The 15,889-nt window shown below is 38.3% G+C and overlaps 2 protein-coding genes across 4 annotated transcripts in view; both read left to right on the top strand.

Moving 5' to 3' along the window:
* Positions 1-413: 413 nt before the first annotated feature.
* Positions 414-5,635, top strand: rpl38 (ribosomal protein L38). 2 transcript variants are annotated; one of them, XM_047378117.1, is made up of 5 exons: positions 414-504; positions 700-726; positions 1,255-1,315; positions 3,954-4,076; positions 5,564-5,635. In XM_047378117.1, the coding sequence occupies exons 1-5, from the start codon at positions 451-453 to the stop codon at positions 5,587-5,589; spliced, it is 291 nt and encodes a 96-aa protein (XP_047234073.1). In that variant the 5' UTR covers positions 414-450; the 3' UTR covers positions 5,590-5,635. The 2 variants fall into 2 exon arrangements, with proteins under 2 accessions (XP_047234073.1, XP_047234074.1); XM_047378118.1 differs by having other exon boundaries at positions 426-504; positions 707-726.
* Positions 5,636-8,755: 3,120 nt separating this feature from the next.
* ttyh2 (tweety family member 2) overlaps positions 8,756-15,889 on the top strand; it is a 105,954-nt gene continuing 98,820 nt past the window's right edge. Inside the window, exon 1 of one of the 2 annotated variants that reach the window (XM_047377819.1) lies at positions 8,756-9,255. In XM_047377819.1, coding sequence (XP_047233775.1) covers positions 9,127-9,255 — 129 coding nt within the window. In that variant the 5' untranslated portion in view covers positions 8,756-9,126. The remainder of the gene's footprint in view (positions 9,256-15,889) is intronic. The other variant, XM_047377820.1, reaches the window with a different exon arrangement.

Below are 15,889 nucleotides of genomic sequence, written 5' to 3'. Positions count from 1 at the left end.
CATAAGTTATTTATTAAATTTAACAGCTCTTTACATTGATTTACAATTCTAATCATTGTTGTAGGCTGCCGCTCACAGGTCAAAGCCAGACTAGTTTCAGTTGCTCTTGTATAGTAAATTTCTGTCAAAAAAGGGAACAATTTATGCTAATTAATCTCTGATTTTCTTGATAAGCCTATCAATGGGAAAGTTGTTTCAGCTTTATGTCTGTCTGTTATATTCTTCTTGGCTAAGGAAACTATTTTTCCTGTTGATCAGGCAGATCACTTTTGAAGTGTTCAACACACTGTTTTAGTATGATGTGGAAGTGACTGTGAGTAAAAATAAAAAACTGTCTGAGAGTAAATGTCCTTTATTTAAGAGAATTTGTATAAAATAAAAGGTTTACAGTAATTGTTTGTTCGCTTTTGTGTTTTTATGGTCTCCGGCGCTTGCCGTACGGAAACATAAATGTGTGTTGAACCGGAAGTCCCGCCCCTTTTCGTCCCCTCACTGGCTGACTGTGTAAGTTTCACGTTTACAGACGGATTAAATTATCGAATAAATCCTCATCCATCCTCTCTTTCAATCATAGCTGCAAAGATTTTATTTACGAAGTTTAACTGTATAATCTTTCAATCCCATCGTAGTGTACACATTTTATTCTTAAATCTATTTGTTTCTGTAAACTGACTCTTGGCTTTATCTCTCCTTCCGCAGCCCTCAGTCCGCTCACACGGCAACATGGTAAGGATTTTTATCCAATTTAAAAACAAAAGTCACAGTGCTTATACAGTCTTTGCTTTTGTATTTGTTACCTGTGGGTGCATCGGAGGCTTAAAAGTTGGTTTGGTGCTAAAATTAGTTGAGCGTACATGGCGCTAGCATTGGATGTTAGCATTAGCAAAACGCAGCTCATGGGTCGCTGATGGGCCATGCATCACTTCAGCGACGTTTTAGTGCAGTTTTAAGGGTTCGTATTGATGTTAATTACAACATATATTATGATTGGTACAAGCCAGGAGGACCGAGTTTGGCCATAGCCGAAAACGTCAGTTTAAGGTGTTATTTATACGCAGCAAGAAGTCCAAACATCGCAGGCTGATGTGCCGGTGATGCATTCACAAACTTGCAAGAATAAAGGATGGACCAAGTGCTGGGTTTTGGTTTTCTACAGAAACCTCAGTTCCACCGGTCCACTAACATCAGCAACTCAGTCAGTCCGAGTTTATGCTTCCAGACTCGTTGCTAATTGCCTGTTCCGTTTGTTTGTAGCCTCGCAAGATAGAAGAAATCAAAGATTTCCTGCTGACAGCCAGGAGGAAGGATGCCAAGTGTAAGTAAAATATTTCTCGCTAGTTTTCCCTGTTGATAATTTAAGTTATTTCAATATATCGCATGCTTTCCTTAATGTTAAGACTTCAAAATCTAAACACAGATTGTAGACTGCAATTATATATTTTACAAAACTCTCTTTAAAAATCCTTTCTACCAAATCTACATATATATATATATATATATATATATATATAAGCCAAGTTAAATTCCTTGTTTGTGTGCACAAACGTTCCCAATAAAGGGGATTCTAAATCACTGTGCGAATTTGCAATGATGCATTGTGAGGTGTTATGTATTTAGGTTCAATAGCTGAAACATTTTGGACAGTTTTAGGTCAAAGAGTTTATTTTGTGTATATTCCTAAAGATTTCTGTTGCTGTTTTCAGAATTTCCGTTGAGATGACTTGAAATAAACACGGCCAGAGTAGCACCCTCTTATCATTGTCAGCAACATGCAATATGTGAAGCTTGTTAAAGCTTTGGCATGACAAAACTACTTGATTTACCTTATTTAAAGTTTTCAAGCATTTATATAACACAAATCTGCTTATTTGTCAGCACATGCTTAATTAGCGCAGTGGCCAGTTAGACATGTGAAGTAGTCCCACGTCTTAATTGAAGGATTGCAAGACTGCAGTCCGAATGTCTCTTTGTTTCAAGGCAAAATGTCCCACGCTGCTGTTTAATAGAGTATTAGTTTAAATATTATTAAAGTAAAGGCATTCTACGCAATTGACTACCAGTTCGTTCATCATTGGTAGGTGTGTATTTAAAGAGGTTTGAACTTGAAACCAGGGGTTTTAATAGTTCTCTAAAATCTGCTGTCAACTCTTACGAATCATACGGTTAGAATGCGCTTAAGTTATTTGACCCACAGTGGGTCTTTAAAAGTTTCCACCCCCTGTTGAAATGCCAGGATTTTTGATGTGTAAAAAAACTCCCAGGAAGGATCATTTTGGAACCTTTGTGACACATACTGTACATTTAAACTGGAAAATAAGCTTGGAAGAAGGTGTGGGCGACTGTGGTTCAGTGAAAAGTCCGAAAGTTGTTGGTTCAGTTCCAACTTCCTCTTGCCACATGTCAATGTGCCCCTGGACAAGGCACTTTACCGTAAGTTGGCTACTAACCTGCATAACGTGCGTTTGTGAATGCGATTGAGTTAATGTAGAATAGCAATTATTATGACTAGAAAAGCCCTATATACATTTAATTTATTTACCGTTTAGCTTCTTAAGTGTGCACACCCTTTAGCTAATTTATTTAAACACTTTGATTCAATTTCAGCATTCAGTCTTATTTCATAAGTGTCGGTCAGCATGTAAAGTTTTGAGTTGTCCATATATACCCACTCTACGTTGCAAAAGATCTCCAAATCTGCCAGTTCTCGAGGACATCTCTTGTCCACCTCTTCAGGTGATTGGCCATTCTAAAATTTAATTTTCCAGTCATTATAACATTTTCTTGTCGATGTGGATGTACATTAACAAAAAACCCAAGCTTCATCTGGAAAAAGTAACTCCATAGCGTCATGCTGCCACTAACATTTTGCGAAGGGGTACGGTGTTCTTTCAGGGATGTTAAGTGTTGTTTTTTTTGTTTTTGTCAAAGCTACTATTTGGAATAATGGCTAAATATTACTTTTGTTTTAATTAGATCAATAAAGCATTCTGCCACAAGGTTTAAGTAGACTTTAGGAGGGCCTAAATGTTTTTTATTGTATTTTTTTCAAATAATGTAATTCTGACATCCAACATAACTGTTTAATCCAGGCATATTAAAAATACAGGAGCTTATCTAATGTATAACACAGCCATTGATTGTTGAAAATTCCTGCAGCTCATTTCAGTTGAATTGTACAAGATAAATTCCATAATGTTTCTGAGAAAGTTTTTAAAACGTAATTTACCATTTATATCACAACAACATGGCATTTTAATTATGTTGTTTTCTTGTTTATTGTACGTCATACTGTTGTCCTGACATTCACCAACAGTATATCACATGTTTTCAAATATTATGCAGCCCTAATTAGAAGTTTGAGTCTAGATACGTATGAACTTTTGAACTGGAAATGTGTAGGACCCTATTAAAAAGAAAATAAAGGCTGAACTCTGTTTTCTAGGGTTAGGACTTTTTCACTTTTTCTTAATTCTATTTGTTGTTGTAAATGTTTTGTAATTTTTTTAAAATCCTTAATATTTAAGTCAGCCAAAAGCGATATATAAGCACTTCAGATAAAACGGCTGAGTGGTTAATGTGCCGTTAGAAATGTGTCCCTTCCTTTACTCCTTAGAAATGTTTTGGATGCCGTCTTCCCTTAGAAACATGGGGAGAGAGCCTAAAATTGAAGGGAATGTGGTTTGGCCAAAACTGAGTCTTGGCCCCCTATCAAAGTGATGACCATAATTACTTTAATTACATGGCGTGGTTTTTCTGTTTTATAATAAATAAATAATGATCTCCAGGTATCTATTTCTAAAACAAATCTTGTGTGTGTTTTGCCTTTAAGTGCCAGTAATATGTAGTTAAACTGGTAAAGGATTAAGAAAACTCAACCTTGAGTTTAATGGTTAGAAAGCCTTTTTGCATCTTTAGCAGTAAAATTGATTAAAAAAAATTCTGTGCCTTTTCAGCTGTAAAGATCAAGAAGAACAAGGACAACGTCAAGTTCAAGGTGCGCTGCAGCAGATACCTGTACACGCTTGTCATCACAGACAAGGAGAAGGCAGAGAAGCTCAAACAGTCCCTGCCCCCAGGTCAGTAATAATATGATTAGGCTGCAAAAGGCCCTTCTTTGTTCAAAGAAGTCCCAGTTAGGTAAAGAAATGAATGTGTTTTATCAAAGGGAGGAGCTTTAGAAAACCAGCTTTTTCTTTTTAAGAACATGTTGAATCAAATGTAGTTTTTCCTGACAGGCTTGTTCTATCAGCATGACCTCAGAAACATGCTAGAAAAATACTGATAGTCTGCATTTTTACAGATTATTACAGAATATAAAGTAATGAGTGGTTCAGAACATTAACAAAAATTAAAAGCAGGTGGCATTATGGGAAGACTCATTATGTTCACTGGGCAGGAAAATAAATAAAGTTAATGTGTTCTGCACCAGTTTTCCCAGTAAAAAGGATTTAAATTGTATTAGTGGCTTGGTGTCTTAAAACTGGTTGCAAAAATCCAATTGGGGTAAATATCAGTAAAAACTAATTATCTTAGGGGCAATTGAGGGGTTTAAATGTAATGTGGTGAGGTAAAATCCAAAACGGTCCAATTGGAGTCAGCTAAAAGCCAAACCAAAACATTAATTGTTCAGTCTTCTCTCTGCTGCCCTCGGGTCTTTAGGCAGGCTGTTCCACAGACCAAGGCCGTATAAAACGATTCCTCACTGAGTCGAAGAGGATATGGCTGGCTTATATAATAAATGCAAATCTGAACTAACACCATTAATGGTTTAAAGTAATTGCATTTCTTTTAAAGTGAGTAGTAAAAATTAAATGGTACATTTTTGAACTCTTTGTTGGTGTCCTTTTGGCATAAACATGGCTGAAGTGGATTTTAGAATTGAAGTATAAATGGAACTACACATAGTGAATCAGTCATTATTGCCATAACAATGGATTCAGTGTCTGTTACAAGGGAAAGCCTAGATGCTTTTTTTTTTGGTGGGGGGAGGGTGAAACTATATAAAAACAATTTTCTCAGAGAAGATGAGAATAATATACACTGATGAATTTGCATCTGATTTGCTCTGTGGTTGGAGGCATAGAGCTGCTAGAGTACCTTTGCTGTTACTAAAGAACTACTGTTTACAGCAGCTTAAGGGGACAAAAGAAATGAGAGAAATTAATGAAAATGCAGGTTTCTTGCTGTTTCTCTTACCATTCTTATGACAGGTAGAATTAAAACTATTCAGCTGGCATATTTTCTATAATGGAAACTTTTTACAACCATCTTTTGGGTGTGATTTGATGTATACCATAATATCCTTTGACAGTATTATAGTAAACCCAAAGCCTTGCTTGAAGGTAGAAAATGGATGAAAGGTTTCTGCATGTGTCTAGACTAATATTTTTTATTTTTTCATGCTTATCTGAAATGCCAGTTGAGAATTTGTCTGCAGTCTTGACCATGCTCTGTATTTTACCTGCTGGAAAACAAAATCTCACTTTCTACTGCAGAAAATCAGCCACCATCTTGGCATGATTTAAAGTCGAATATTTTCTAACCTGCTGTCCTTCTTTTACAGGTCTGGCTGTCAAGGAGCTGAAGTAAATCCAAGATGTACAGATAATTGTAATAAAAATTGGGAAAAAGTGTATCATTTTGTATGCTTCCTTTTTTATCTTGCTTGTAAGTTAAATCTAGATCATAAAATATTTGGTGTCATGAAAGTAAGGTTGAGCAGGATAGTGTTGAAACGTTTCCATTTTCTTCCTATTGGAGTTTTTTGTCAGACTTATCCAGTAAATACTTACCTCACCTTTTAAAATTGATATCCCTTGAAAAAGGTGTGTGAAAGTAGACATTCGTACAGTTTTATAACCGTAATGAATAATATGGTATTTATAGGTTTTTACCAGAAGGTACAACATGGTCTAGTTACTTTGAATTAAGAGAAAACTGATTATTCCTGTTGCTAAAAGCAGTTATAAAGTTACCAGCAACATTTTGATACATAGACTTGATGGGGAAAAGTGGAATAGAGACCTATGTTTTGTTTTCAAGTAAATGCTGAATTCCACAATATACTTGTTTGCCATTCTTCTCTTGATAGAACATCATGAGACTAACTAGTAGTTGATGCGTTAGTTGAGCTGTCTGCTCAGGGAGCGCCTACAGTCCAACACTGAACATATGGTTGTGGTACACTGAAACGGTTTACCAAGTGATGGGTGCCACTTTTTGTTTCCACACCATTTCTGCTTTTTGCAGCTCATCATATTTCCAAGCAGCCAACAGGCAGATGGTGTGCAGTAACAGCTTCAGGAGGGGAAACACTTTCTCTATGACCCTTCACCTTTTTTAGAAGAAGTTTAACTTGTGGGGATATTAAGATTTAAACGTTTTTCAAGCTTGGTATACCCTGATCCTGGTAAGATGTTTATACGTTAGTGAAGCCATTATGGAGTATTTAGTTAAGTACATGCTCAAGTATTAATGACTAGGTAAATGTCCTATCCCAGTTGTGGATGGATTATACGGGTGCTTCGAGATAAAAATCCAGACAGAACTTTGCACAGGTTTACTGAGAAATAACTATCAAAACTTCCTAACTTTTGTGTGTACAACTTATTGCCTTAAGAAACTGTAGATATGATTCATGAACTCAGATCTATGAAACACAGGTGAACTTGGTTGTGCTGCATAAAAGTTAACATCTTCCTGTATAACTTCATCTGGATTTTGAGGTTATATAAGGAGCTTTGTTACGTTTTCTTGTATTAACGTTGGATGACTAGAATTAAGCTAATTTATTTAACTTTTGTCTTGATATCTTTCCTCGTGTTTAATAAACTAGGCTTAAATGTATTAACCTTTTTGCTTTGTGCAGAAGTTAGTTGGACAGTAAAATGCCTACATTGTGTCGTTTTATCAGTGGTGTCTTAAGAGTTTTGTTTGAATTCAAAATGAGAATGAGATTCAACTAGGGAAAATGTTAATTAGTTTTAATTTATGCTTAAATATTTTTTTTGTATCTTAACGATAAAGATTTGGAAATTCACAAATTTAGTTTTCTGTGCGACTAACAAGGCGGTGGCTGAGCAATGACCACTCCTAAATTAGTTAAGCCTTCACTGGCCAGGCTGTCTTCAATTCAAAAATACTTTATTAATCCCAAAGGGAAATTAAATGTAGCTCATTATGAAGGTTTCTTCAAAGAGCCGTTGTAGATGCTGATGGCTGTGGGGAGGAAGGATCTCCTGTAGCGCTCCATCTTACAGCACATCTGAAGAAGCCACTGAAGACACTGTTCTTGTAGGACAGTCTCATGAAGAGGATGCTCAGGGTTCTCCATAATTTTCAGACGATGGTCAGAGTTCTCCATAATTTTCTAAATTTTATAAAGAATCCTTTGCACAATGATCTCCAGAGGTTCCACAGGAGTCCCCAGAACAGAGCCAGCCTTTATCAGCTTTTTGAGCTTTTTTAAGTCCCTGGTTCTGATGCTGCTTCCCCAACAGATGATGACCGAAGTGATCACACTCTCCACAACAGACTTAAAAGATGCTGGTGCTGCAGAATCCCACAGAGCTGCTCTGCACAGCCCTTCAGGACTCTAGGGCTGACATGATCTGGACCTACAACCTTATTCCGATTCAGTCTCTCCAGTTGCATCTTCACTTGACTTCTTGAGACACACCGGTGGAAGGGGGAAGCAAAGGAAGCATCAGCATCTTCTGGTTGAAGGCAAACATGTAGAAGCAGAAGGATCCATGGCTGAGGTGGAAGATAAAATATTTGAGGTGTTACTGGACAACTGTGGGTCAAAGGAGGGTGGGATGTGTTTGGCTGTGAGCAGGAGAGGAGGATGCTGAGCTTGTTTCTGAACTGAACCTATTGAAGAATGTGTTCAGTTCATTGGCTCTGTCCAGACCTCCATTGGTCTGATCTTCTTGCTGCTTGAAGCCGGTGATCTTCATCCCTGTCCACACATCTCTGATATTGTTTTGCTGGAGCTTGCTCTCCAGCTTCTTCTTGTACACCTCCTTGCTGTCTCTTATTTTGACTTTAAGTTGCTTCTGTAAACTCCTCAATAATTCTCTGTCTCCCTCTCTGAAGGCTCTTTTTTTCTTGTTAAGCAGGTCCTTCAGGTCACTGGTGATCCAAGGTTTGTTATTGGGGAAGCATCTCATGGTTCTGGTGGGGAAGATGTTATCCACACAGAAGTTTATATAGTCGGTTACACACTCAGTCATGGCATTGATGTCCTCTCCATGTGGCTGGCACAGTGCGTCCCAGTCTGTAGCCTCAAAGCAACCTTGCAGAGCTTCTTCAGCTTCCTGTGACCAACTTATCTGCACGTTTCTCTTTTCATTGATCTACCTTTATACCATACCACTTTTAAATCCATCACTCACCCCTTCTATAACACAGCAACATAATAAAACTCAAAATTATGTTACATGTTACTGGTTTTGGTGTACCGCGCCGAAACCATCAGGATCCCATCTGTCCAACCTTTCCATAACTTTCTGGAGGCGCCTGTTTGTAAATATTTTACTTGACCGCCAGATGGCAGTGCAGATGTTGAATCCACGGACAATAAAGCGCCCATAAAATATAACAAACAAAATTTGTGCTGTTATTTTGTAACAGCTAACCCGTGGGTTTAAATTACAGATTTATTTTGCAGGGATCTCTTCAGTTTCTCTTGAGGAGACCGATGTGTGCGCGCTCCCGCGTCGCCTCTTGTCCCTCGCTATCCGTGCGCGCTCCCGTTGCTGACAGTGCTGTCTAGAGCAGCTGTCAGTCGGATAGTGTGTGAAGGTCCACGGACACGGAGACATGAGCGCAGAGTAACTAGATTCTTTGCAAAGGAAAACCATAATTCCTCTCCGGATTTCAGTTTGCGTCACCTCTGCCATGTGAGCTGGATTTGTTTTCAACCCATGTTTTCTTTATTCCCCTCTCTGTGATCTGGAGTTGCTGGTTAAACTGAGCATGCTTTTATCGTTGTCTTTGTTTCATGTGAGACTTGATTAAGATCTCGGGGCTGCGGACCAGACCGCCAACATCAGGGATTGAGAGAGAGAGGCTAATCATTCAAACTGCAGCCCAACTTTTTTTTTATCCTCAGTCCGGGCAGGGATGTCTTTGACTCGCGTGGATTACATTGCGCCCTGGTGGACTTACTGGCTTCACACTTTTCCCCACATCAACCTTAGGTTTCAGCCCACTGACAAGAGCTTCCAGCCGGAAGACGAGAACTACCAGCAGGTCAGTAGAGCGAAGATGGGATACAGGGGGTCTGTTTTACAATCTTTGTCCTGGACGCATAAGAGTGGGGCATAACCTGCCCCTGGGGTTGCGCAGTTAGTAGGGTACTCAACTCTTAGTTTAGAAGGTTATTATTTGATAGAGTGCCTTAAAATATTTGTCTTACCTTTTTAACTTTTCCTTAAAGTACACAAAGCTGTTTATGATGTAAAAATGGAAAGAAAATGATCCATGGTTTGAAATTTGTCGTACAAAAATACATTTGAAAGTTGTGGCATGCGTTTGTACCCACTGTATGTAAACTGTGATTTTACAGACACTGGTGGTGTCGTGCGTCAGATTCCCAATTTAAGTTAGGTCTTGACTTTGACTAGACCATTCTAACACGTGAACCGGCTTTGATCTAAAGCATTCCATTTCAACCCTGCCCAGCTTCCCTGTTGCTGAAGTTGCTGAAGAAAAACGTCCCCATAGCATGATGCTACCAGCACCATGTGTTACTGTGGGGGTAGTGGGTTCAGGTTGTTGGTTTTCAACACTCATAGCATCCCTTGTGTAGGCCAGAAAGTTACGTTTTGGTCTTCTCTGACCAAAGCATTTTCTTCCACTTGTTTGCCCTGTCCTCTAACTAACTTAAAAAGCACTTCTGGTAGCTGTTCAGTAGTTTATGGAGTGCTCAGCTAACAGTTTTCATGTTGACCAATTCTCCAATCTGATAATCAAATGATGAATTGAAAAGGTTTGAATAAGAATCCAGTTATACTCACGTTTTCCTGTAAGTTCTGTTAATTAATTAATTTTAATTATTCAGATATACACTGCTCAAAGAAATAAAGGGAACACTTAAACTACACAATATAACTCCAAGTAAATCAAACTTCTGTGAAATCAAACTGTCCTCTTAGGAAGCAACACTGATTGACAATCAATTTCACATGTTGTTGTGCAAATGGAATAGACAACCGGGGGAAATCTTTGGCGATTAGCAAAACACACTCAATAAAGGAGGGGTTCTGCAGGTGGGGACCACAGACTACTTCTCAGTACCTATGCTTTCTGGCTGATGTTTTGGTCACTTTTGAATGTTGGTGGTGTTTTCACACTCGTGGTAGCATGAGACGGACTCTACAACCCACACAAGTGGCTCAGGTAGTGCAGCTCATCCAGGATGGCACATCAATGTGAGCTGTGGCAAGAAGGTTTGCTGTGTCTGTCAGCGTAGTGTCCAGAGCCTGGAGGCGCTACCAGGAGACAGGCCAGTACAACAGGAGACATGGAGGAGGCCGTAGGGGGCAGCAACCCAGCAGCAGGACCGCTACCTTCGCCTTTGTGCAAGGAGGAACAGGAGGAGCACTGCCAGAGCCCTGCAAAATGACCTCCAGCAGGCCACAAATGTGCATGTGTCTGCACAAACGGTTAGAAACCGACTCCATGAGGATGGTATGAGGGCCCGACGTCCACAAATGGGGGTTGTGCTCACAGCCCAACACCATGCAGGACACTTGGCATTTGCCAGAGAACACCAGGATTGGCAAATTCACCACTGGTGCCCTGTGCTCTTCACAGATGAAAGCAGGTTCACACTGAGCACATCTGACAGACATGATGGAGAATATTTCATTCATTCAGATCTAGGATGTGTTATTTGAGTGTTCCCTTTATTTTTTGAGCAGTGTAGATTTACCTTAGCATTGTTTTCTATAAAAGTGGCCCATGAAGTCTCTGCATTTCTTGTCCTTCCCTCTGAGGTAATCACCAAGCAGTAAATAATGTATTTGGTGATTCAGACCTAAAAACTAGTCATATATTATGAACTGCAAGCTTAGGGATTTCTCTTAAAGAACATCTTATGGCATTACACCACTAAAGAGCATTAAGCCATACTTGTGGGAAAATGTTGTCATGGGTGTTAAACTGATTCCCATCTCCACATGCGGCAGGAATATTTCACACGCCCTTTGGACTGGGATCAGATGACTAATGCTCAACCCGTGAACATTTGAAGTCCCATGAATGTTTAAATATATTTGCTCTTTAATTTTCCTAAGGTTATGGCTCAGCTTTCCTTAGTGTGAGTAGTTTCATCCCGCTGAGAATAAGTAACATTTAAGTTAATTTCAGCAGCATATTGGCGCAGGTCTCCAGAACCGGGGCTCTGTGGCCTTCCTACATTGAGAAAGTCAGACGTGAATTTTTTCAAATAGGTTTAAGGTCTCACTTCCACATTTTAAATTTAAAGTTGTTTTCATAGCAATCAAAAAAAAATATTCTGCAAGTCAATTATAGTCTGTATGGGGAAGAAGCAGCATGAAATTACCTCACTCTATAGCTTCCAAAATATTCTCACACTATCAAGGCAGAACAGACTCCTTATATTCACTAGTTGGTAATTTATGGTGAATATAGTTAAGCCCTCTGCAGCATAGGAAACAAATATGTCTTACATGTTGTAGAAATGCCCCTAATTTTGGTCCATAACTATGACCTTTGACAGAAGTCAACCCAGGTTGAGTCCAACACCTACTGGAAATAGTTTTTTTTGTTGATGGTCAGTACAAATCAAGCCTTTTCTGCATATTCCAGTTACTGAATCACACGTTGCAGTCGATCCCTTACCATTAACTCAGGATTGGCCATTATATTCTGGAGATCTTTTTTAACCATAAAGCTCAAACGGTCCTCATGGACTCATGCCCCTGTGTTGAGTAACAATGGGACAGGCTACATGGACATTTATTTTTATAGAATACATTCTTCTTACCTATTTAACAAAATATGTACCGAAAACTTGGACATTTCAAGGAGAAGATAGTTAACTTGCATGTGCTTCTCTAATAATTAAAATATCAACTTAAAGCTAATTTGCTTCAGTAAGTTTATTCAAAAAGTGAATTCTTGTGTAATATTCACAATTTTAGCTGTAAGCCAAATCTGTGTGTAATAAATCGATATAACTAATTAGTTTTTGAATTGAACTATTAGAATAAATGAACTTTGTCACTGATGTAACGTTGCGATGAACCTGTATAACTTTGACGGTGGAGCTTTTGAATCTTTGCTCTTAAACTGCATTCTGTTTTATGAGTAGCTTGGAAAATAATATTTATACCTCTTCTTGTCTGTGTTTAACATGCTAAAAACTTTAAAATAACTCAAAAAAAAGAATTTAACCTGCTGCCATATTAATCCTTTCATGCATGAATTATGATAAACTCGGTCAAGATTTTTTTTTTTATAAAGTGTTTTTATACATCCTCAGGGATGTAAAACAAGGTTTGAAAAAAACAATTCTATCTTTATTCTATAAAGAAATATTTTTCTGTCCACTCAGGTGTACTTCATGCATTTGTTCTGCAAAAAAACATCAATATAACAACATGGTACTTACATAGGTATAGTTATAATTTAGTTATACAGCTGTAATATGGTAGTCTGTTGGAATGGTGGTTCCTCCACTACTATGTAGGCCTCTCTATTTGAGCTCTATTGATAAACTTAAAAGTTAACATGAACATAAAACTTTTTTTTTCACTAGTCGTTTTTATTTATCTTAAGGGATGTAAAACAAGGTTACAAAATAAATATAGAGTGTCTTTGAACTGAGGAGGATAGTGTGGCACAAGCAACAGTCTCTGAACTGTAGATCCTCAGAATCTTCACTGTAACTGGTGTTTATTATACTGTGTTCTTGTCAAGTCTCTGAACTGTGCATATTCTCTCATAGTATCTTATAGCATGTATCACATTGACATACTGACTGAAATTCTTCTGGATCAAGTGCTGAGTGGAAGGTTTCCTTGAGTGCATCCAAGACTGGTCTGATTTTGACAAACCTGTCAACATTTTCGAGATCCAGTGAGTAGTTATCAACAAAGTGCATGTAACTAAGAATTTGTTTGAATCTGTTCACTGGCATTGCATCGGCTATCAGTTCAAGACGAATTCCTGTGTCTGATGACCAGTACATTCTGGATCTTGGATATCTGACATATGACATTACCATATTAATTCCAAGAAATGTTTTGAACTCCTCTGAGGTCAATGTCAGCTTGTGTTTTCCTTTCTGGACAGCATACAGGTTTGCATTGTATTCAATGTCATCGATCATATCCTGGGTGAAAAGATGCATGAAGAAATCTATTGGATTTGCTCCCTCAACATTCATCTTGCTCTTTCCTAAGAAAGGAGGCAGGTCTCCCTCAAACCGTTTATCCTTAGCTTTCCAGACATTTCTGACACTCTTTTCTTTTGCTTTTTTCCCCTGAGCTCTGGGAGGTGGTGGTCCCTCAGGTTCAACAGCCTCATCTCCTTCATCAGCTTCATCTCCTTCCTCAGCCTCAACTCCTTCCTCAGCCTCAACTCCCTCAGCAACATTTCCAGATTCTTCACCTTCACTATCACTGCTTGATCATACTTCTCTGCTTGCGCCTGTATATACTGGCAGCCATTCCTCATCACTGCTACCAGAAGCACAGTCTTCCTCACTTGAGTCTGGAAACTGCTCTATTACCCTGTATGCCTTTTTGAGCTCTACAAAATAAAAGGATATATAGAAAAAACTCAAATTACATTATAAAAACATAAAGAAGTTGATTTACAGTCAAAACATTATAGGGTATGAATTGATTTCAAGAACAAAGTTGGTAGTAATTGACATTGCATTGAAGTTGAAACATAGCTTGTGATGCATGATGTACAATTGAGTGGACAGATGATTAATCTGTATTTCCTCCGAATATAAAATCAAAACTTGGAAAATCTTTCCATAATATGTCACCTTAGATGTTACTTGATGTAATTATATATTTTTTTACCTGCAATGGTATGTTTTTATAGAAGGTAGAAACTGAAATAGCCGAGGTGTTTGGTCTTTCTCCCTGTCTGTCAGCCATCTTGGTTTCACTGACTACTTTTTCCCATCGTAATGACCAGCCAATGGGATTTTTTTGTATGGGATGATGCAATATCTTCCACTAGAGTGGACTATATGCAGCAGTGCCCAAAATTGCAGGCATATAAATAGAAAAAAACACTTTTAATCAGTTGTACACTGTAGTGACCTCTATCCATGAAAGGGTTAATCACCAAATTTATTGTATCATGTATATTATATTTGGCTGCAGTATAGTTCACTTTGAAATAAATTCTTTAAGTTATCGCAGCTATGTTATACATCCTAATATTTATTCTGTCTTCTTCTTATTAGGAATTGCAGTGATTTATTTTATTTCCTTCACATTCAGTTGACAACTCATCCAAATTGGATTTTTGGCTGTTTTGGTGCTTAGAAAGGTACAGAATGAGACAGAGTAGGGGAATATGTTTTTCATCTTCTGATGCTGCTAGTTTCAATTCTCGACTCCTGAGACGTACACTCATGGCCATAGGGTGTAGGCCGGAAGGATGGTGTGTCTCAGCAGGTGAAAATTACTTCTTCTTTGTGAAAAAAATGCCAACCAAGTGCACTTACTCTACCAAAAGTGGGAACCCCCCAACTATTTATTTCTCACAGTCTATATGACTTTCTTTCACATCAAAACTGGCTTTATGTATCCATTTGGCCATCTACATCTTAACTGTTACCTTTCAACCTTGTTAGGTTTACCCAGAAATTCTACCCTAAGGTTCACATAAATCTCAGAAAAGTTGAGGATATTTTTTTTCACCAGAGTTTACAGTGTAAAGTATTTGATGTTACTGGCTATCATAAAGTAGTGCATAATTGTTAAAAGGAAAATATGTGGATTACCAAAATGTTTTTATGAATACAAATTTGAAAAATGTTGCTTGCATATGTATTTTGCCCCCTTTCCTCTGATACCTTCAAATAAAATCCAGTTCAACCAATTGCCATATAAAATCACCTATTTAGTGTATAGGTATAAATAAACACAGCTGCCCTTTAAGGGCCTCAGAGGTTTGATAAAGTACAATCCACCTACACTGATACGTTAATCAGAGGATAAGCCAATGTTGGGGAGTTGAGATCAGTTGACAGATCAGTTGTAGGTCATGTAATTTCAAAATTTTCCTTTTATTGACCAATACTGCATGTCACCCTGAACACACCATCCTCACCATAGAAATTAGTGGTGACAGCAACATGCTGTGGGAATGCTTTTCTTTAGCACAGCCTGATCAGAATTGAATGGAAAATGAATGGCGTTAAAATACAGGGCAATCAGAATCAGAATCAGAAAAGCTTTATTGCCAAGTACGTTTTTGGACATACTAGGAATTTGTTTTGGCGTAGTCGGTGCAATACAGTACAAATTAAACAGTATAAACATACCTACAATATAATATAAATATATGTGCACAGTTTTAAGTGAGTGAGAGTAAATATAGAGCAGTATAAGATGCAAGAGCAATACAACAGTGCAGGTGATCATTGTGCAAGTATGGCAGTGCAAGTAAAGCAGGAGTCCATGCTGAGCGTTAATGTAACGCATAGAGTTACAGGTTACAGGTGTCCTGTCAGCAAAAAAAGGGGGGGTGTGGGGTAAAGGGAGAGTGTCAGTGTGGTTTCCGGGCTTTGTTAACAAGGCTGGTGGCAGATGGGAAAAAACTGTTCTTGTGGCGTGAGGTTTTGGTCCGGATGGACCGCAGTCTCCTGCCAGAGGGGAGAGTCTCA

The sequence above is a fragment of the Girardinichthys multiradiatus genome, chromosome 10, assembly GCF_021462225.1.
Source record: "Girardinichthys multiradiatus isolate DD_20200921_A chromosome 10, DD_fGirMul_XY1, whole genome shotgun sequence".
In the NCBI taxonomy this organism is placed as follows: Eukaryota; Metazoa; Chordata; class Actinopteri; order Cyprinodontiformes; family Goodeidae; genus Girardinichthys; species Girardinichthys multiradiatus.
Note: the sequence above shows the minus strand (reverse complement) of the source record. Positions and strands in the feature narration are given on the sequence as shown.

Bases quoted from the DNA above. Each gene is read 5' to 3' on its own strand.
- rpl38 (XM_047378117.1), top strand. From the start codon at position 451: ATGTGTGTTGAACCGGAAGTCCCGCCCCTTTTCGTCCCCTCACTGGCT. The intron at 1,316-3,953 runs GTAAGTAAAATA...GTGCCTTTTCAG, and splicing joins CAGGAGGAAGGATGCCAAGT to CTGTAAAGATCAAGAAGAAC. The intron at 4,077-5,563 runs GTCAGTAATAAT...CTTCTTTTACAG, and splicing joins CAAACAGTCCCTGCCCCCAG to GTCTGGCTGTCAAGGAGCTG.